Source organism: Petaurus breviceps, unplaced genomic scaffold, assembly GCF_028583685.1.
Source record: "Petaurus breviceps papuanus isolate PSGF00001 unplaced genomic scaffold, PetGlider_PUasm1.0 185, whole genome shotgun sequence".
In the NCBI taxonomy this organism is placed as follows: Eukaryota; Metazoa; Chordata; class Mammalia; order Diprotodontia; family Petauridae; genus Petaurus; species Petaurus breviceps.
Genome location: NW_027185797.1, coordinates 12,182,304 through 12,204,939, shown reverse-complemented (window position 1 = coordinate 12,204,939; position 22,636 = coordinate 12,182,304). Strand labels below are relative to the sequence as shown.

The 22,636-nt window shown below is 36.7% G+C and overlaps 1 protein-coding gene across 3 annotated transcripts in view; it reads right to left on the bottom strand.

The window, feature by feature from the left end:
- Positions 1-69: 69 nt before the first annotated feature.
- RAB5A (RAB5A, member RAS oncogene family) overlaps positions 70-22,636 on the bottom strand; it is a 34,001-nt gene continuing 11,434 nt past the window's right edge. For 2 of the 3 annotated variants that reach the window (XM_069088462.1, XM_069088461.1), the window contains 4 exons: positions 13,440-13,591; positions 12,541-12,663; positions 10,069-10,162; positions 70-1,556 (listed from right to left, as the gene is read on the bottom strand). In XM_069088462.1, coding sequence (XP_068944563.1) covers positions 1,441-1,556; positions 10,069-10,162; positions 12,541-12,663; positions 13,440-13,591 — 485 coding nt within the window. In that variant the 3' untranslated portion in view covers positions 70-1,440. The remainder of the gene's footprint in view (positions 1,557-10,068; positions 10,163-12,540; positions 12,664-13,439; positions 13,592-22,636) is intronic. The other variant, XM_069088463.1, reaches the window with a different exon arrangement.

Here is a 22,636-nt window from a genome sequence, read left to right as displayed (position 1 = left end):
CCACTTCTCTCACATATGTGGTACAATAAATGTTGTTTTGTGATTTAAAAAAAAGAATGATAAATGCAGTCCTGTTTTATACCACTTTATTAAAACCTGAGCACCTCAATATAAAACTAAACACTGGTGAACTCTCATTTTCCTTGCTAAACCCCAATTACTGCAAATTTACAACCTGCACAAGTAAGTTTCCACTAGCAGTTCAACATTTAAATAGATTAAATTTTCTCTGACACACTTGGTAGATTTCATATAATGAAAATAACTAAAAGAATTAGTGCAATATATGGAACAGATCAAAGTAAAATGAACTTTAGAAAACAAGGCTGCAGAGTTCGTTATTGACAGACAGCAGTACTCATGTTACAGACACAGTAGCTTCATTTTATTACTGTTCTAGCCATGGAGGAATAACTGAAATCCCCCTCAAATCCAAGGGAGGAAGGGAGGGAAGTGGTGAAGAGGAAATAATTAGCTGTTTTAGTAACTGTACATTTTTGCATACTTTTAAGCAACTCTTAAATATTACAGAACGTATTAAACATAAATGGAGACTACAATGCAGTACTCTATTTACAGTACATCTGAAGATCCAAGTTTAAAATAATCAAGTTGAATGTACATAATTGTTAGTGCATTGACTAGATTATGTCCAAAGGGATCAAAAAACCCCCCACCACAAAACAAAACAGAACCACCCCATGTAAATGGCCAGCAGTGATTAAAGAGAAATCACAGACACTTGGTTTGTTTCATTTTAGTTGAAGAGTTCTTATGTTTGAAGGAAAACACTTCTTTCTGTCAAGTTGCATTTATTAGTTTTGTCTTTTTAAGACAAAATGGGGATAAACTTGATTTTTATCACCATTTAAAAACAGGATAGGGTGCTATCATTTAGATGCCATGTACCAACTACAGTTCATTTTTTTCTGAAGACATGGATGGCTAAGTCTTTTTGTTCTAGTTTTTTAAGTGGTTAAATTATTAAAATGTGGAATGTACATTTAAAATAGACACCGGCAGGAACTATCATTTTAATGAACACTGCAGATAAGCAGAATTATCTCGAGGGCCTGCTTCTAGAAAGAACTTATTTTAAAATAACAATTTGAGGAGTCCCAATTCTGTGGCCTGGATTAACACCTGCATCAATCTGGGAATTCTTCTATATTTCTAATGGCAAGAACTGATTCCCCACCCCGACCTTCCAATGAAGCAAATATTAAGAGCTTCTAGTTGCCCCTTCTATTGCTGAAACATTAGTCAAATAGTGACACATGCATGTTATTAAAAATTAAGTTCAAAACACATAAAATAATTCTGTATTAGAAACGACTATAATAAGTCTCTTCTCCTTTTTGGAAGTTGTACTGGGCCAGGCTAAATGCTCCAATTCCACTGTTGTTAATAATCAGGAAGCAGAAGAATATTCCAGATAGTTTAGTTACTACAACACTGACTCCTAGTTGGTTGTGTGGGTTCAGTAAGGTCTACACCTCTTCCTCTGGCAGAATTGGCTCCTGGATTCTGTGGTTCGTTCTTCGGCAACTTTTTGGCTGAAAGAGTAAACATCAAGAACCATCAAGACTAAAACAGCTACAGTTTACCTCAAGCTACACGTACATTTCAAGGGAAAGAAAGTCACTTTATGACTCCACGCCACTGTCTTACGGATAAAAGCTGAGATTTTGTCATCTTAACCTTCCCCTCCCCCAGCCCCATTTGATAGAGAAATCACAACCAATGATACCAAGATGTTGGGAGGATGCTACTTAATATCAGGAAGGCGAGAGAGGTTTCTCCTACTGGATAAAAGCTGCCAAAACAAGAGTTAGAATGGTGTCAAAGTGAGAAGAGTCCTGTTTATAGGCTCTCTCTCTAAACTTCTGAAGGTTACTAAAGTTACCACTATGGCTGGACCAGAGATCAGAGTAAACACCACTAAATGGATGGTATAATTAATATACAAATTAATCCTGACTCAGAGAAACTATTTTTTAAAACCCCAAATGACAACTTGAACGTATAATATTTAGTAGTCTGATGAATGAAAACTGAATAAGTTCTAAGTATACTCTGAACCAATTATTTAAAAGCCCAAACTGATAAATATGGTTATGACATCATTCCAGAATTCTCTCTTTACTACTAATACCATCCTGAAATGACTAGAAAATATACTATCAAATATCACACACCTCTACTAAAAGATCAGTTGTAGCATTTGCAAGTTTTATGTATAAAAACAAATGTGCTAACTATGGAAATATTTAAACATTAATAGGAAAGAATATGCACACAAAGGATAAAAACACCAGCACAGGAATAGTATAACATAAAGAGAACATGAGACAGAGATTATCATGGTTGGGTTTCTCAGAGATTATCCACCCCAAGCCCTTATGTGACAGATGAGATACAAGAGGTGAAGTAACTTGTTCAAAGTCACACAGTAAAGTATGTATGGAGGGGATGTAAAGTGTGAGTGAGGGCGTGAGTGAGTGTGTGTGTAGAGGGATGCGAACCAAATCTACCTGGCATGAAGTCCAATGTCTGATCCACTATGCCATAGAAAAGGAAGGGTAGGGGAATGAGGGAGAGAGGAAGAGGGGGAAGAGAGTAAGGAAAAGAAGAGAGAGAAAAAAAAAGGAGAGGAAGAGAGGAGAGAAGGAAAAAGTAGAGAGGGAAAGAGGAGAGAAACAAAGGGAAAGGGAGCATGAGACAAATATATATACACAAGGGGATCAGTGACCTGCCCTAAATCACAGGTAATACAATTTAGCAAAACTAGGATTTGAACACAGGTCCCATGACTAAATTTAGTTCTATAAGTCTAGTTTTCTTTCCACTAATTTCATGCTCCCTGATAATTGGGATTTATTACTAGTAACTACCATCAGTGCTTAGTAGGAAAATAACATGGAATGTTCTAAGATCTTTAAAATTCAAGATGTAAGGAACTTTTTCTTCTTTTAATTTCCATCTTTAATATCTGATTCTAAGCAATAGCATGAAGTAGAGCAGTTAATTCCTTCTGGTGGGGGAGATAAGATGGTGGAATAGAGGAAGCACTGCAACTGAACTCTCCCAACATTTCTCCCCAAACAACTTTAAAATAACACCTCAATCTGAATTATGGAGTGGCAAATCCAACAAAAGATTGAGGTAGGATATTTTTCCAGCCTAAGACAACTTAGGAGGTCAAAAGAAGAGGTCTGTGACACTGAGGCAGAGGCTGGCCCAGGGGATACAAGGTGGCAAAAAAGGAATTGAGGGAATAAGAATAAACAAAAGGAAACAAAGCTCACTTTCTGCAGACATTATGAAGAGATACTCAGAAAACCCTAGAGAATCAACTAAAAAACAACCACATAAATCATCAGCATTTCTCTGTCACCAACAAAACTCAACTGGAAGTGAAGGAGAAATTCCATTTAGAATCTACCTGTCAAGACAAATCCAAGAATTATACGAACACGATACAAATACAAAACACTTCACACAAATACAGATCTAAACAATTAGAGAAATATTAATTGCTCAGGGATAGGCTGAGCCAATATAATAAAAATGACAATTCTACCTAAATTAATGTACTTATCCAGTGCTATGCAAATCAAACTACAAAATAATTATTTTATAAAGCTAAGGAAAAAAAAAAATTCACCTGGAAGAATAAAAGGAAGAATATAAAGGAAATCAATGAAAAAGAAAATGTGAAGGAATGTGGCCTAGCAGTATCACATCTCAAATTATATTTCAAAGCAGTAATTCTCAAAACAATCTGGTACTGGATAACAAATAGTGTTAGATCAGTGAAATAGATCAGGTACAGTATACAGAGAAGTAAATGGTCATAGTAATTTAGTGTTTGATTTACAGAAATGCAAAACAGATCCTAATTCACACCTATCAGACAGGCTAACATGACAAAAAAAGAAAATGACAAATGTTGGAGGGTCATTAATACACTATTGGTGCAGCTGTAAACTGGTGCATTCTGGAGAACAATTTGGAACTATGCTCAAACTATAAAACTCCATGTCCACTGATTCAGCAATGCCACTTACAGTTCTATGTCCCAAAGAGATCAAAGAAAAATAAAAAGGACCTATGTGTACAAAAATATCAGCTTTTGTGGTGGCAAAGAATTGGAAATTGAGGGGATGTCCATCAACAGGGCATCTCCTGAACAAGTTGTGGTACAAGATTACTGTGCTGTAAGAAATGATGAAGAGGCAGTTTCAGAAAAACCTTATGAACTGATGTAAAGTGGGCAGAAAAGAACACTGTACACAGTAACAGCAATGATCTGCTGTGAAAAACTTAATTACTTTTAATCAATACAATAATCCAAGACAATTCCAAAGGACTCAGGAAGAAAAAATGCTATCTACTTCTCCAGAGAAAGAACTAATGAACTATGGGTATAGGCAGAAGCATACTGTTTTCCCACTTTTTCTTTTGTGCAACACAGTTAATATGGAAATGTTTTACATGACTTCACATGTATAACTGACATAATGTTTGCTTTCTCAACAGGTGGGGGAGGGACTAGGGGGAATTGAAATCTCAAAATTTTTTTAAAGGAATGTTAAAGTATAATTAATTTTTTTTAAAAAAGCAAGTATTTCTTCCTTGAAACCTCTCCTCCAATTCCTCAAATCTCAAATGAGCATGGAGTACTTAAATCTTTAAAGAAGCTTAAAGCCCTGTGATTTCCCTGTTACATTAAACATCTGACAATTTTTTTTTTTGCTATATCCTCAACATAAATGATATCTCTACTCATTTACAACATTTTAAAAGCATTACCTCCATATAATCACCACAAACAAAAGAGTATTAAAACTTAAAGGGTAAGTTCAGTGAGGTATAGAATTCACAGGTACAACAGGGTATTAAAAGACTTCTAAGTGATAAGGGTCAGAAATGAGCCATAGAAACTAGTGGAATGCCTAATTTCTAGAGGTAATCTAATATTTCTTGATCAAATGAAATAGCACTTTTAATATTGGAAATCACAGAGCTGACATGATAACCTGGTGTCAGTGAAACTGAACAAAATTTGCCAGTGTATGAGTACTATTTCCTTGCCCTCAAGGCCCTTCCAAGTCCCGGGAGACAGACACAAAGAATCGAACCCAAATAAATTGAATAAATAACCACAAAAGAATTTTTGTTACCTTATCATTTAAACCATATAGTAATTATAGCTATTTATGTGAAAATAGGAAGAATAGTTCACATTACCACACAAGTTTTCCCAGAAATCTTTGTACTAAGTTTCTCTGAGAAAGGTCCAAGTCAAATTTATAATATTAAGAGTCATTCCCCAAATGATAAATGGTCAACAGACAGTTGATCTGAACATGAATAGACATGTGAACAGACAGTTTTCAGAGGATGAAATCCAAGCTATCAATAGCCCTATTCAAAAAATTGTTGGGGTGGCTAGGTGGCACAGTGAATACAGCACCAGCCCTGGAGTCAGGAGGACCTGAGTTCAAAGCTGGCCTCAGACACTTAACACTTACTAGTCGTGTGACCTTGGGCAAGTCACTCAACCCCAATTGCCTGCCTTCCCCCCTCCAAAAAGCAAGAAAAAAATAAAATTAAATTAAAAACCTGTCTAAATCACTAATAGAAAAATACAAATAAAACAACTTCAAGGTGTACTTTATACCTCTCAGATTGGCTAATTTGACCAAAAAAAAGAAGAAGAAAATGATAAATGCTGGAAGGGCTGGATTAATGCATTGGTGAAGCTGGGAACTAATCCAACCTTTCTGGAAAGCAATTTGGAATCATGCCCCAAAAGCTCACTAAACTATTCATAAACTTTGACCTAGGATAGACACCAGTACTAAGTCCATGCCCCAAATATGTTAAAGAAAGAAGAAAAGGTCCTATATTTAGAAAAAATCTTCACAGTGGCTCTTTTTTTGTGGTAGTAAAGATTTGGAAACTGAGAGGACGCCTATAAATTAGGGCTGAACAAGTTATGGTGTATCAAGGTGGGGGAATACTTTTGAGCTACAAGAAAAGATGAAGAGGACAGTTTCAGAAAAACCTGAGACTTGTTTGAACTTACACAAAACGAAGTAAACAGAACCGGGAGAATAATTTATACCACAATAATATTGTAAAGATAATCAACTTTCAAAGACTTAGTAATAACTCTGACCAACACATAATTCCAAAGGACTCAAGATGAAACATTCTAACTATCTCCAGAAAACTGACAGTATAGACAAGTTTTCTTTTCTTTCTTCATTTTCCTCTTTACTTTTTTTCCTTCTCTGTCTCTCTCTTTTCTTTCTTCCTGGATTTTGTTTTATATGACCTCTCAACAAGTAGAGGAAGAGAAGAAGAGGAGAGAATTCTGAACTTAAAAAAAAACCAAAAAAAAAAAAAAAAAAGCAATGAAAAGGGGGAAAAAAAAAGAGAAGTTTCCTCAGGGATAGAGAAACTATCCCTTTCATCAATTCTTATGGTATGGTTATTTTTTTTCTCCAAGCAAGCACCAAACTCATGGCAATTCCAGGTTCAACGTGGGATGAATCCAGTATTATATTTATTGAGGTTAGTTTAGGACTAATTTATGCTTTGGATCAAGCTAATGTTACTTGAACTAGCCTTGTCAGGATCCCTTAGAATCAAATTCTTTATCAACAGTTCAGGCAGGAAACATAAATGAAATAACACAACATTTAATCAGAACTGAACGGCAAAATAATTTGTTTAACCTAACCTGTGAAATTCTGGTGAGGAACTCCTTCCACAAATGTAAATTAATATCACCTGAGTTAATCCTTAACTTTTCCTCTCATCCCTTTTTTAAAGCCAATCTGAGCCAAGGCCTACGATTTCACCTGCAGAACTTCTCTGACACTGCCACTACCCTAGGACACATCCTCATCAATTCCTGCAATAGCCTATTGCATGCTCTACATGCCTCAGGTCTTTCCCTACTCCCCGCCATCATCCATTTAGTCACTAACGTGATTTTCCTAAAGAGCAGTTCCAATCATGTCATTTCTGTACTTAATAAAGTCCAGTAGCTTGTAATCACTTTCAGGATTAAACACAAAATCCTCTGTTTGGCATTCAAAGTCCTTCAAAACCTAGCCCCACCCCACCCCACCAATTTTCCACTCTTCTTTTTCATTCAGTAACACTGGAGTCCTTGTTATTTCACAAATAAAGACATTCCATTTCTCAGCTCCAAGCATATTCTCCTGTAATACTCTCCATCATCTCTGCCTCCTGGTTTCCTTCAAGTCCCTGCTAATATCTCACCTTCTCCAGGAAGTCTTTTCCAAACTCTCTTCCCTTCCTTTTCTTGTTTGTTCATTTGCTGACTGTCTCCCCACACTGGTCTGTGAACTTCGAAAGGGCAGGGACTGTTCCTGGTTTTTCTTTGTATCTTCAGTGCTCAGCACAGGGCCAGGCACATAGGAAGTGCTCAGTAAGTGCGTATTGAGTTACTCTAGTCATATAGCCAGTATGCATACAGCCATAAAGCAACTTGGACTCAGGTCCTTCCTGACTCCCTGAGGCTGGTTTTATACCCACTCCATTAGGTTGCTTCTCCAAAATAAGCAATGGGAAAATCAAGCAGTTGTACCATTGTGCTCTTAGCACCTTTACACACATGGACAGACCCCCACCAATTACTGTGCCAGTGGGAGAAGAAACAACCCACAGCCACATCGCCGTCTTCAGTGTGCCTTGAATGCTGCTCCCGTCACCTCTGTAGCTGCCATCTGCTGCTGCAGCCTCTTCTTTCTTGAAGGGAGGCTGTGACTGCTATTCTCTCAAGACTGCCACTGGGCCTGGGGCTAACCACCACATTTTATCTCTGGTACAGTCATGCAGGATAGGCACACAAAACAGGCCCTCCAGCAGTTGTCCAGGCTTTGTTCTCTTTCAACTGTACCCTCTGAAGAGGAGAGGTTCATTATTTTCAGTTTTCTTCCAACTCTCAAAAAAGGTGACAGGCCCCAAACCGTCAAAAATGGCACAGATTTTAGATGATATTTTTGACACTTCTATCATGATATATGACTAGAAGGCAAGGTTGAGAAATTGCTTCTTATATTTTAGTCAAATGGATTCGCTGCTGTTATTTTGGGAATTGACATCTTAAGCAAATACAAAGCACAAAAGCACTTGGTCCACTATCATTTTTATATTATGTGGTTACCATGGATTTTCTTCATTAATGTAAAGTTCATTCCATTCTGAGGGCGGCTAGGAGGCACAGTAAATAGCGCAATGGAATCAAGAAGACTTATTTTCCTTAATTAAAATCTGGCCTCAGACACTTACTAGCTGTGTAGTGGTGCTGGGCAAGTCACTTAACCCAGTTCCTCATCTATAAAATGAGCTGGAGGAGGAAAAGGCAAACCACTCCAGTATCTTTGCCAAGAAAACTCCAAATGGGGTCACAAAGAGTCAGACGCCACTGAAATGATACAACATTCTATTCTGAATGGTTTACTTTTTTGTACTCTTTGAGCCTGTGGAAAAATTTAAACATTAAGGTTGGTTTATATATAAAATTTCTTAAGGTTGGTTCACATGTAATTGTCCTGAAGTATGTCTCAAGAATTCATACAGATGGGGAAAAAAACCAAACCAAGCCCATTTGAGTTTTACCAGCTCAAAATCTATTTTATGTTCTTCTTAAATGTGTTTTCAAAAGGATGATGTTAATGGAAAGTAATTGGGCAGTTTCTTCAAGGGTGGGCTGTCCACCAAAGTCCAGATCACTAAAATGATGTTGGAAAGGAGTTATAGCCTAAATTTTAGACAAATAAGAAACTAAGACTAAAGTTAGATCTCATTAGCCTCCTATTGAGAGAAGATGACGGCATGCGTCTTGAGCAAAAGGAAGTCACATACAGCAAACTAAATGCTGTCCTGGCCTCTTCCTTCGGCTTTTGATCCCATCTCTCCCTAAAACCTTCTTTTGAGTATCTCAGCTTTAGATGTTCCTCTAGAAGATCTTGGTGGTCTCTTCCACAAGTTGTGATCCTGCCTTCTGGCTTCATGCTTCAATCTCTGTGTATAACAACGGGCCATCTAGTTTATGGGATAGGCTGCAATGTTTTGTTTTGTTTTTAAAGTGAGTCCTCGAGGCAACTAGATGGCACAGTGAATAGAATACTGACTCTGGAGTCAGGAAGACCTGAGTTCAAATCCAGCATCAGACCCTCAACACATACAAGCTGTGTGACCCTGGGCAAGTCACTTAACCCCAACTGTCTGCCTTCTCCTCTCCAAAAAGACCAAAAAAAAAAAAAAAAAAAAAAAAAAAAGGCCTAACCATATATGGATGTAGGGCATTATTCTAATGGAAAGGGGAAACCTGGAAGAACTCAGAAGCAAGCTGCCAGACAAATACCTAAATGCCACAAAAGAACCACAGGTTCATAGGTCAGCAGCACTATACTATTCTTTTTCACTCTAATACTCTTGCAAGAAGGTAATGACATGCAAAAAAATCAAGGAATCCCAAACAACTGGAGGGCATTTAGGGGCTTTTAAATTCAAAGACCATAAAAGAATGGCTTCTGTGAAAAGGTCCTTTGTAAGGTAGGTCACATTTTGCTCAAGTATAAGGGAAAGCCATTAGGGTTAATGAAATTAAGAAAACAGTTCTATTTTTGTAGAAAACTATAAAATATCAATAAAGTATGATAGCTATATTTCTTAGTTATACATGTCCATAGCAAAACTGTTTTGACCCCATGGACAGGGAACAGGAACTATCACTGTGTAAAAGCTCACCTGGAGTGCATGCACAGTACCTAGGGAAGAAATAAAGAACTCCTGGAATACAAACTCGAATATTTATCAAGTGACCACAAATGGCACAATATTATTAACAAATTAAGAAAAAAAAAACACCTGCCTCTAAAGGGAGGTTTTAAAGCAGCACACTATAAATGGAGTCAAGACAATAAAAAGAAAAGAGAATAAACAGTTAAAATAGATATCAAACCTGAGAAAAAATTTTTATGCTAACTTTTATCATTTAAAAATAGAAGCTAGTCTTACCTATTGCCATGAATATTTCATTTACATTCATTGATGTTTTAGCTGATGTCTCCATGAATAATAAACTGTTGTCATCTGCATAAGACTGTGCTTCCTATAAAAAAAGAAAATTGATTTTTCCATTATATGTTTTTCCCCAATGTCAGCCTCTATTTTCCTATTATCTATTATTGGTCTAATTATTGGTCACACTGGAACAGAGAAATTTCATTAGATTTTGGCAATAGTATCTATATCTCATCTATAAAAATCAGTATGACAAAAATTTCACTATTAATTGCAAGCATTTTCCCTATCTTTTTATTCTGGAATATATTTTACATAATTCTGTAAATATCTCTCCGCTATACCTAATACAATTATTTAATTTCTAATTTTGAGGAATTTGCTTTCATTCAAGACAAAAACTTTTACTCTGTACAAAGAATTCTGCTTGACCTATGGTGCTATAACCGGTCTTAATGCTATTATTTATTGCACGTTTTTTTCCTTTCACAAAAACTGAGAGTCCAGAAATCTGTCCCTCAAAAGAAAGGAGAATGAGTCTGAAAGTTTAATATAAGTAGATGTAATAATCAGGTATACCAGGAAAAGAGGTCCAATGTTACTTATTCCCATTCCCTATATTGTACTATATTTACTTTTAAAACGGGTCTAGAAACAGAAATTTGGGGTGGGGAAGAAAGGTATTAAAAAACAGTTGGAGAGTAGGGGTGGGGTGCAATGGTAGCAGTGAGACAGAGAAATGGGATTATAGGAAAACATTAACGATGGGACGAAATGTAGGGTCCTGGAACTTAGAAAAGGGTAATACGGCATTTTAGATCAAGTGGGTCCTGGGAACATATACCATTAAGATGGTACCCTAGACACCAGTCTATGGCAACAGAAAAGAAAAACCATATAAATAAAGGACTCTGGAGGTCACGGTACAGATGGTCCCATAGGTTCATGGTTACAACGTTTAAGGTAAGACAGATGAGTAGGTCCTATTAGGTATAAATATCTGAATAAAGACCATGTGTGGAAGGGCACAAGAAGGGAAGCATCTAAGGAGAACTTATACATCTAGAATGACAAATGATGACGTATATTCTAAATGCATAATTATTTCTAACCTTCTAAACTAAATTTTGATCAACTATAAAATCTAAAATTTGTTAGAACATTTGGCCCAGAAAGACCGAGTCAGGTGATGGCAGATAAAATTGGGAGAAAGATTTGGACCAACCAGACAAGAGGCACTATTATCTTTTACTTTCCATCATATTCTACTTCTCCTTATATTTTCCCCTGTAATAATGAGTAGAACTATTTAGTTATAAATAACTATTTTCAAGGAGCAGAGCAAAGGGAAAGAGAGAAATTGACTGATTGTATCAAAGAATGAAATTCTGGAGCTTGCTGGTGAAAGAAAAGAGTAGAGCCCCAGGATAAAATGGGTTCTTAAGGCCACAGACATGAATGGACATTTTTTCCCACCCCTTTTTGCATAGGGAAAAACAAAACAAAAAACCACATATACAATATTAGCTTCCTATCACTTATCTGGATTTTAAAATGTCTACATGGTTCCCCCCTCTGTTCCCCAAAATGTTCAGTACCATGATTTCATCAATGTGGGAAATTCCCAGTATAAAAACTCTCTCCAGTGATACAGATCAGAAACTTAACAATCTTTTGAGAGTTGCTGTGCAGCACTGATGGGTTAAACCACTTGCCCATGGTCACATAGTGTATATATGACAAAATGCAGGACCCGACATATACCTGTCTAGATGTAGATACACACACACACACACACACACACCATGTGACCTTGGGCAAGTCACTTAACCGCAAATGCCCTACCTTTCCCCCTCCAAAAAGTCTCGCCCCCAAAAGACCAATATGTAACAAGTTGTCTTTTCCACTCTTGAGAACATGCAAAAAAATGGCTTACAAGTAACGTTATCAATTGCAGAAACTAGTGATGTGTGCAACTATCTTCTTCAAATAAACAATAAAAACCAAACAAATACAACAAAATAACCCCCCCCCCCAACTAAACTTCACCACCTCTCCCCCACCTTCCCACCCTGGTGCAAGCAACAGCTGTCTCCCCAAAGCCCTTAAAAAAAGATGAAGTTTGAGATGGCTTTCAGGACTTAAGAAGAGAATACAATTATAGCTTTCTATACTTTATGATGAGAACATTTTAAACCAATGACAGTGCTTAACAGATCAATTCTTACCAAGTAAGAGTTATCTTCTAACACTGCATAGGTTTACTAAATAAATATTACTAAAATTCCTTGATCAATCAGTAAAATATGAAAATTCAGACAACATAACATAAACTCTGTTCATCAATTACATTAAAACATCTGTATATTCTTTGATATATTCATTAATCTCTAATTGCAACTGGTTCAGAAAAAAATATTCTTTAATGATATTTGCTTTTAAGTTAAAAAGTTAAATACAACATACCTGGAAATCTACAGCTCTTTTATTTGCTAGATCAGCCTTGTTCCCTGCTAATGCTATTACAATGTTAGGACTTGCTTGCCTCTGAAGTTCTTTAACCCAGTTTTTTGCTCTTGCAAAGGACTCCTGGTTAATTGGAGGAAAAAAAAAACACAACACCACAAAATCACCAACTAAAAAGCTAATTTATGTCTAAAACAGGCCTTTTAAAATTGCTGAGTATGACCTTGTCAGAAATAAGTTCTTAAATATTATTTATAGCACTGTTCAACAAATTTTCCTTTTAAAAATAAATTTCTTTAAATGATAAAAATCTGGCAGAAACAATATTATGTTTGGTCTTCCCATATTTTCACATAGGTGTTTCAGAGTTTCTCTTGAATGAAGGGTTGTAGAGTCAAAATGCATATTGAAGACTGTATTTTCTTTTTCTTTTTTGAGGGCAACTGGGGTTAAGTGACTTGCCCAAGGTCACACAGCTAGTGTTAAGTGTCTGATGCTGGATTTGTACTCAGGTCCTCCTGACTCCAGGGCTGGTGCTCTATTCACTGCACCACCTAGCTGCCCCTTGAAGACTGTGTTTTTTTGTAATGTTAATGATGATGACAACTAACATTTATTTGGTGCTTACTGTGTGCCCAGGCACTATGCAAAAGCACTTTATGATTATCATTTGGGCATCACAAAACCCTGAGAGGTAAGTGCTCTTATTGACTCTCATTTTGTGGATGATGGAACAGAGGTTAGGTGACTTGCCCAGGGTCACACAGCTGCCCAGGGTCACACAGCTAGTAAGTGTCTGAGGCCAGATTCCAACTTAGGTCTTCCTTATTCTAGGCCAGCACCCTATCTACTATACCACCTAACTGCCCAAGCATAAACTGCAGTCACTTTATACTTACCTCATTTGTGATGTCGTATACAACTATTGCTGCTTGTGCGCCTCTGTAGTACATTGGTGCTAAGCTATGATATCTTTCCTGTCCAGCTGTATCCCATATTTCAAATTTTACTGTTGTATCATCCAGACACACAGTCTGGGTTAGGAAAGCAGCTGAAAAAAAGAAAAAAGAGCTTGAAATAAGTTAATCACCAATTTTATTAAAGTTTATATAATTAGATTATATATTTCCACATTTAATTAATAGAGAAGTGCATTTGAAAGGGGCAAGATGCCGGCATGTAGGTAGGTGGACAGAGTTCCGGTCAAGACACTTAAATTCTGATTCAGTTCCTCATTTGTAAAATGGGGATAACAATAGATTTTTTTGTGAGGATCAAATGAGATAATAGTTGCACAGTGCCTGGCATAGAGAAGTTTAAGAAATGCTTGTTAATTTTTTTTAACATGAAGTCTATTATTGGAGCTGGGGAGATAAAACCTTTAATTATCAATGACAGGATTAACTTGCATTTTAATAAAAAAAAAACTAACAAAAGAATTTCTCATCCTTATATTTTTGTTTATTCTCTCGGCATGGGTAAACTGACAGCTCCAAGACATTTGTTTGATTCTAAAAATGAATACCAAGAAAAATGCTCAAATGGATGCTTAAAGAAAAGAAACCAGTAAAAAGAATTACAGTAAGGTAAAACTTTAAAGTACCAAATATTAGAGAAAGCTTACAATTTTATTATTTATGTAGGGACCTACAGAGACTGTTTTTAATGGCATTTAGGCTGTCATTATGGCCACACACTCCCATTATTTTGCTTTATAAATTGTACTATCTCATCTAAGATATAGTTAATATAATAAATTAAATTTAAAAACCACTTATTGGGGTAGGGAAGACCTTGCCTTCAAAGAGTTTACAATCTCATTGCTTATTAATCCACATAGGCAAAGAAATATAATCTGAATTATAATGCCCTAGGTGCATAGAAGGGAATGAAAAAACTGGTAAGAGAGAATAGAAACAACTGCGAATAGCTTAGCTATTTCAGCAATGCAATGATCTATGAAAATTTCGAAGGATTTATGATAAAAAGGCTAGATAAGTCTAGAGAAACAAGCGATGGTATCTGAATGCAGATTGAAGCATACTTTTCCTAGATTTTCCTGCTTTCTCTTTTGCTAATATAGAAACATACTTTGCATGACTGCGCTTATATAATCTTATCAAAAGTCTTTGCCTTCTCAAGGAGGGGAGTTAGAAAAAATCATAAAAATAATTGTTAAAAATGGCTTTTACGTGTTAATTGAGAGAAAATAAACAAAAACATTCTTTAAAAAAGAGAATGGAAGAAGGATCAGGAAAATCCCTCATATAGCAATGTCAATCCAATAAAATTTGCCCCACTAAGGGGTAACTGTCTTATGCTAATTTTACATTAATTTTAAAAAATTGAATGCAAATGCCAAACAAAATGAGCATTTTCACATACAAGAATAAAGGGGACTGCACAAGAAAATGCAAATCTCTACTTTGCAGAGCCCATTCAAAGCTGTCTTGCTCGTCCTTTTGACCATGATACTGAAAGCAGAGAAAGTGATACTATGTCTATGGACTATTAGGATACTGCAAAAGCAATAAGCCTGAGATCTCCTTCTGAATAAAAATGAACATATCTAAAATAGTTAACTTATTACCTTGAACTTCAAACCTGAATGATTCCAAATTCTAATATAAGCATAAATTTAATATTCTGAAAACATAAAATAACAGAAAATTCAATATTAGTTTTAAAGTTCGTTGTCTGTCATGTCAATTTAACTTTGAAAGATTCTAGGGTAGATAAAAAAATATTTTGTTGTTACAAAGGAAGAACTATATGCACACAGCTAAACAAATGAAAAAGTAAAAACAGAACAACAAAAGAAGAAATACCTTAAGGAAATGTTATGTTGGTAAGAGAAGGAAGATCTGGTTATCTCATGTTCTTAACTGTTTAGTTAAAAAAAATTCATGTGGGGCGGCTAGGTGGCACAGAGAATAGAGCACAGACCCTGGAGTCAGGAAGACCTCATGAAGACAAGTAACTTTGTTTACTATATAACATGCAAATAACTTGCTTCTATAAAGACAATAAAACTAAAAACATTTGAAATTAAGCTATTATTTCTTTAATAAAAAGTTAAGTTTTATGGTTTAGTACTGGGGTATTGATGAGGGTCCATGGGATAAGGATTAGCCACAATATGTACAACATCAACTTCCCAATTCTTGTGAGCAAAGTTCTAAACAACCTTGATAAAAATAGTAAAATTTGAGCCCATATGCTTAAATAGCATGATTTAATATATTTTTTAAAAAAATGTTTTATTCTAGATTTAGGAACTCACAAATATAAATACTCTTTCCCAATGTAAAATTGATCCCACATGAAAAAAAAATCTATAATTTGCTTAAAAATAAGTCTGTCATCTTTCACAAAATAATAGTAAAAAATTTGTTTGCTTATGTCCCCCTTTTGACTTTTTCTTCTATTTTCCGATGGATTTTATTTTTACCTAATTATAGTTTGTATAATGATTTTGATTTTGTTTTCTCATTCTGCATTATTTCATATAAGTCCTTCCCATATTTCTTTGTATTCTTCATATTTGTTATTTCCTACTTTGCAACAATATTCCATTAAATCCATATCTCAAATTATCCAGTCATTCTTCAAATGACTCTTAAATCTGCTCCCTTCTGTCCACTTTACACAAACTGACTACTCTTAATTCAGGCCCTAATTACGTCTCTCCTGAAATAGCCTCTTAATTGCTTGTCCTGCTTCTAATCTCTCACCTCTCTAGATCATCCTCCACACGCCACTGCCAAACTGATATACATAAAACACAGATTTGATCAAGGTAGTCCCTACTCAAACACCAAGGGTTTCAACTGCTTCTTAAAACAGAAAATCCTTGCCCTATCGTTTGAAGCCCTACATAACACGGTTCCCTCCTACCTTTCCAATCCTGAATAGCCTGCCCTCTGACCTTCCTGTCTGAAATTCACCCCTTCCTCATCTTTGCTCTCTCGGAATCCCTAACTTCCTCAAAAGCACAGCTCAAGCACCAACTGCTTTAGGAGACTTTTCTTCTCAAGGATTGCTCCCTTTGAAATAACTTTGAAGATCTCTGTACTCATTTCCATGTAATGTATGTTGTATACCTTCAGTTAAATGTAAGCTCTTTGAGGGTAGGGATTGTTTCTTTTTTGTCTTTATATCTTCAATACCTAGAATAGGGTCTTGCACACAAATGGTTAAAAATGTCTGCTGAATTGACTATTATAAAAGCATTCATTTCGATCCTCTAATAATCAAAAGTAAATCAAAGAGGCAGAAGTAAGTCTGCTTTAATGGGAAAGTTGGTCTCTAAAACCAGAGAGAAGTTATGACTACCTGTGATTTCTTTTAAGTATCTCAAGAAGGGATTCAGAATCCATGTTCTCACAGAAACATACATAAAGAAGGGGTCAGCTAACTAGAGTTGGCATTGGCCTGCCATGGTTTTGTATGACTTGTGAACTAAGAATGGTTTTTGCATTTTTAAAGTGGGCTATAGTCTGCCAACCTCTGTAATAACAGGTACTTAGGTTCCATAACATATGGTACAGGTGTATTATAGGTTAGATAGTTCTGAAGGCTAGCAGGGAAAGCTAATCAATCTATAACATTATTTTCATGGAAAAATGTATTCCCAAAGTGCTTGTTAAAAAAAAAAAACATTTTTTAAAAATGAAAGGTCTTGTTTCTACTCTGTCTCCTTGCAGTTACTCCTCTGGTCAGCTGGTCCCTGGGAGAACACAGTAAGATAAAATGGCAGCACACTTTCATGGCCACGACTGTAATGGTAGTAATCTCAGGGTCACACAGTAAGTATGAGGCAGCATTCACACTCAAAGTCCACCCTTCTATCCACGGCATTCAAGGAATTTCCAATCCAGTTGGAAGAGTAACAAATGACAAGGGAGGGATTTTGTGACATTAGGAACCATGTCATTTTCCACATGTGTATCCCTCAAATCCTAGCATAACGCCTTGCATGTAATAGTCATATAATGGCTGTTAAAACTGAAAATAAGTTTTAGAGCACATAATAACCTGAATCTCGAAGGATAAATCGAAACTTAGATAAGTAGACAGAAAAGGAGAGGGAATTCTAGGGGATGTGGAACAAAAGTCAAAGATGGATCCTGTTAGATGACGAGTTGGAGCCAAGGCTGGAAAATGCTGATTCCAGTAAGACTGTGGAAGACCTTGAATTCTCAGCTGAGAAGTATGGACTTCATTCTGTGGGAAATCATGAACTACTGAAAGTTTTAGATCAAGGGACTAATATTGGTCAAATATACAAATACTAGAAGAGGGAAAAGACTGGAGGCAGAGATCAGTAAGTGGGCAGCAACGGGGACCTAAAAAAGGGCAGGGAAAGGGCTAAGGTGAAAGAGGGAAGGGAGATAGTACAGTGAGAATAGGTCTGGCAGTAAACCTGCTTTACTCATTACCGGGTGCTGACGGAAGGGATGGCTGGTTTATTAAAAAGAGACTTGGGAAATATAAACTCTACCTGCTAAAGTCCTGTTAAGTCTCAAACCTGGAGATCATTGAGCACAATTCCATCTGAATGGCTTACTAGGCCCCTCTCTTCCATTTTTTCTTCAAATTCCCTTCATCATTAAAGATCATTATGTAAGTGGCATAAACTACACAAGAAGCTATACATATTATAGGAGTTCTTGAAGACTTCTAGAGAAGCAGAAGGGATGCCCTCAGTACCTCTGGTGCCAGAGCAAGCTCCACAGCTTTGCCTTCAGGGTTGGTCTTAGGCTGCTGTTTAATTTGGTTCTAAGAAGATTCCTTTGATAGACAGACTGGCCTAGGGATAGAGGGCCATCCCAGCAGGACATGGGTCCTGGTCCTGCCTGTAACACAGGCTAGCAGCGTAGCCACGGGCAAATCACTTCCCCTCAGTATATCTTGAATGTTTTTCCATACCTTCCTTGTTGCTATGCAGGACAAAACCTAAGTATGGCAGTTGTTCGATGATTCTGTTTGTCGCATCCTGGTACCACAGGAGCATATCTCAGTCTGTTGAAGGTTACTATTCCCCATGGTTTCTGTGTCCTCGCCCTCAGTATGAATGAATTTCAGTTCAAATATATGTCTGATAATCTCTTGTTTTGAGAGGAGGACATTAGGGAATGTAAAGCTAATGGTTGGGAAGGAAATGCCACTGAAAGAGAGGGATACTGAAAGCAAATCACCTATTTCTCTATTTTGCCTAGATCTGACTGATTTATCCACAGTACTTAGCTGTATAAAGTAGGTGCTCAGTATTTGTTGAATGAATACCTCTTCATCTGTGTATTATAGGGAAACAGTAGCTATCCACAGGTGTATTTTACATCCTGCAAAGTAATATGCATTTATGCACATTAGAGAACTACAGTATTTCAGGTCTCAAAAAGAGATTGGTTAAATACATTTCTCTGATCACTTCTCTACAGACAAAATTGTTTAAAACTTGGGGTCAAGTACCTGTTGTCACCCCATTTCTCTTCCCTCTCACATGTATTCCTCTACTTTCTATGTTGCTACCCCTGAGCCAACAACAAAGTACCTGATGCTGGAGGGAGTCCCAGACACTTCAATGATTAGGTACACCAGAAATTCATATTAGCAATAAGCTTTTATTTGGTCTGAGTTAGATCCCTTCCAACTCAATCTAGATCCCTAAATCTCTGAATGCTTCCCTGTGCCACAACACATAGTGACTAATCCAAACCTCTTTCTTTTTAATTCCCCAATTTAAGGCTTAGGCCCACCTTATTTGGCAGGTTATCTAATACTAAAGCTTCCTCATCTTGTGTTTTCTCTTAGCTTAAAATCTCTCTTATTCACAGAAAATGACAGGTGATCTCAGAGGATGAAGTAGCTCCCTTTATTCTAAGCTCTACTTAACACATCCTTTGTGCCTCTGATCCTACCCTTCTTCCTGTGTCTTCTGGGACTGAGTATTTGATCTGTCTTGCATGCTGTCTATCATCTTCAATCTGTGCCCCTCTGTGGACCATTTCCCTCTGCTCATAAACCAAAGTACCCTGCCTTCTCTTAAGGGGCCCTTTTTATTGCTTGTTTTCCTACTTACCTGACAACAGGCTACTTTTCAATTTTGTCAATCTTCTCCCGTGCCCTAAGTTTAAGCTTTAATAGCTTACAATTGCACTAAGAATTTTGGAACACTGAATTATAGTAGCTCTGCTACTCTTGACTGCTAACCTTCAGGAAAAGCTGAGTTGATGGTTGCTCTGTTCATTTACCCACTCCTCCAGCCTCTGTAATCTGGCTTCAACCGTATCACTTTAGTGACAATGTACTCTCAAAGGTCAATGATGACATGTACATGATTTCAGACTAGGTACCTTCCTTTCCTAAATTTCTGTCTCTTATCCATCTCCTCCCTACTCATATGATGACCACCACCCTTATCATCTCTCTTCTAGACATCTGCCCATAGCCTACTGATTGGTATCCCTGCCTCAGTCACTTATTCTCTCTTTCCACATGGGTGCCAAATTGTTCATCCTAAAGCACACATCTGGCAATATCATTTGAACCTTGGATGAGTCCCTGTTGCTTCTCAGGGGGAAAAAATGTAGTTCAGCTTGCCATTTGAAACCTTTCCTAATCTGACATCCTCTCTAGGTTTGTTGTACACTACACCCTTTTGTGCCCTCTACATCCTAACCAAACTGGTCTGCTTGCAGTTTCCCAAACTCAGCATTCTATTTATTACTTTACTTATTTTGTATATGGTTGTACCTAGAATCTTTACTTGGACCTCAGCTTATGTATCAGTTGCCTTTTTTTTTTTTTTACTTAATAAAGTATTTTTTTTCCAATTACATGTAAAGCTTCCACCATTCATTTTTGTAAGATTCTTGAGTTCCAAATTTTTCTCCCTCCACAAAAAAGTATGCAGATGTCAACAGCAACTAGTTTCTCAGTCTACTATTTTCTTGTGGAAAAAGCACAAGAAAGAAAGAAACAAAAAAAAATTAGTATGCTTCTATCAGCATTCAAGACTCCATAGTTCTTTCTCTGGGTGTGGATAGTATTTTCCATCACAAGTCTTTTGTAATTGTCTTGGATTGTTATATTGCTGAGAAGAGCTAAATCTTATAATTAATCATCTTACAGTGTTGCTGTAGTTGTATTTGTGGTTGTGTACAGATGTTCTCCTGGTTCTGTTCACTCCACTCAGCATCGGTTCGTGTAAATCTTTCCAAGTTTTTCTAAAGTCTGCCTGCTCATCATTTCTTATACAGTAGTGTTCCATTACAATCATATACCATAACTTGTTCAGCTATTTCCCATTCTTGGCCACCACAAAAAGAGCTGCTATAAACGTTATTTGTACAAATAGTTCCTTTTCTTTTTTATGACTCTCTTTGGGCTACAGACCTAATTATAGTATTGCTGGGTCCCAGATTGCTCTCCAGAATGGTTGGATCAGTTCACAAATCCACCAGCAGTGTGTTAGTAGTGTCCCAATTTTCCCATATTCCCTCCAACATTTATCATTTTCCTTTTCTGTCATGTTAGTCTGTCTGATAGGTATGAGGTGATATCTCAGAAGTGTCTAAGACAGAATTTGAACTTGGGTCTTCCTGAGTCCTGACCCAGTGCACCATCCAATGTGTCACCTATAAATACAAACAGGTACAAAGTAGTTAAAACATAAGGTAGTCTGGGAGGGACTAAAAATTGGGGGGGCCAATAAAGGCCATTTAGTTCTTGAGAACTACATCTTAAAGAAAGAGACTTCCACAAAAGATTATGAGGAAGTATACTCCAGGGACAATGAATAACCAGGTCAGATCCCAAAGTGGGAGAGAGAGCCAGGTTCAACAAGGCTACAAAAGTGGGCTGGGGGCTGGACAGTGTAGGACTTCAAAAGCTCAAGTCATAGTCTGTATTTTATCCTAGAGGAATTAGAAGTCACTAGGGTTGACAGAATAAAGGAATCACATAGTCAGATTTTCCCTTAAGGAAAATTATTTTGGCAGTAGCTTGTAGAATAGAGTGGAAGGCAGGAGACCAATTAGGAGGCTGCTACAATAATTAGACCCTCAATTAAGGTTTTAGCAGTGCAAGTAGAAAGGGGTTGGAAAATGAAATGTGTTATAAAGGGAGAAACTGAAAGTACTGGCAAATTACTTAATTTGAGGATGTCAAGGAGTCCAGGATAATGCCAAAATTAGGAACCTGAAATACAAGGATGGTGGTGCCTTTGGCGGAAGTGGATAATTGTGGAAAAGGACAGGGTTTAAGAGGAAAGATGAGTTCAGTTTTAGACATGCTGAGTTTAAGATATCTGTAGAAGATCTAACTCAAAATGTCCAAAGGGCAATTGGTCACTGGGAACTGATACTCAGGGAAGACTGGTTATTAGGTGCCAGTTATATGTTTCATAGTAGAGTTCAATTTATAAATTATATATTATGCTTTGGATTTGGGGCCATAAATAAAGATTTTAGAATACTGATTATTAGTTTGGGATCTTCAGTAGTCATTTGCCCTTGGCTTTAGGGTTGTCAATAGTTCATTTTTTATTTAAACTTCAAAGTGGGACTTATGTATGAAAAATTGTTGGTGACTACACAGACAGTTGAGAGAGAACATAAAATATGGTATTAATACACCAAGGATATATGGTTTGCTAATATAGTTATAGGCCAATGTAGCAAACTCTCTAACGTAAAAAAAAAAGTTCCAATAATTGAATAAATCATCACCCTAAGGTCAACCTGGTGGTAAATTTGTTTTTGAATTAAGCCTGGTCTACACATGCTTATTGCTGAGGCCATAGTTAGAAATATTTCCAATCTGTTAGGATCTGCAAGAACTTGTAACAGCCTATTGGGGTGTGGGTAAATATAGCACCTATTACTTCCAGCAGCCTTAGCTTCTAGCTATTTAACAACTAATTATTCTTAGAATTAAAAAAAAAGATCCCTTATTAAGTATTCTGGCCTACAGTAGATTAGCAAGAAATTAGAAGGGATGACAGAATGGAAGGTCAATTGTTAGAAGCAGGCACACTGACATAACAAAAACCGTAACAAGCAGACAGAATTATCTAAGCACAACTTTTGCT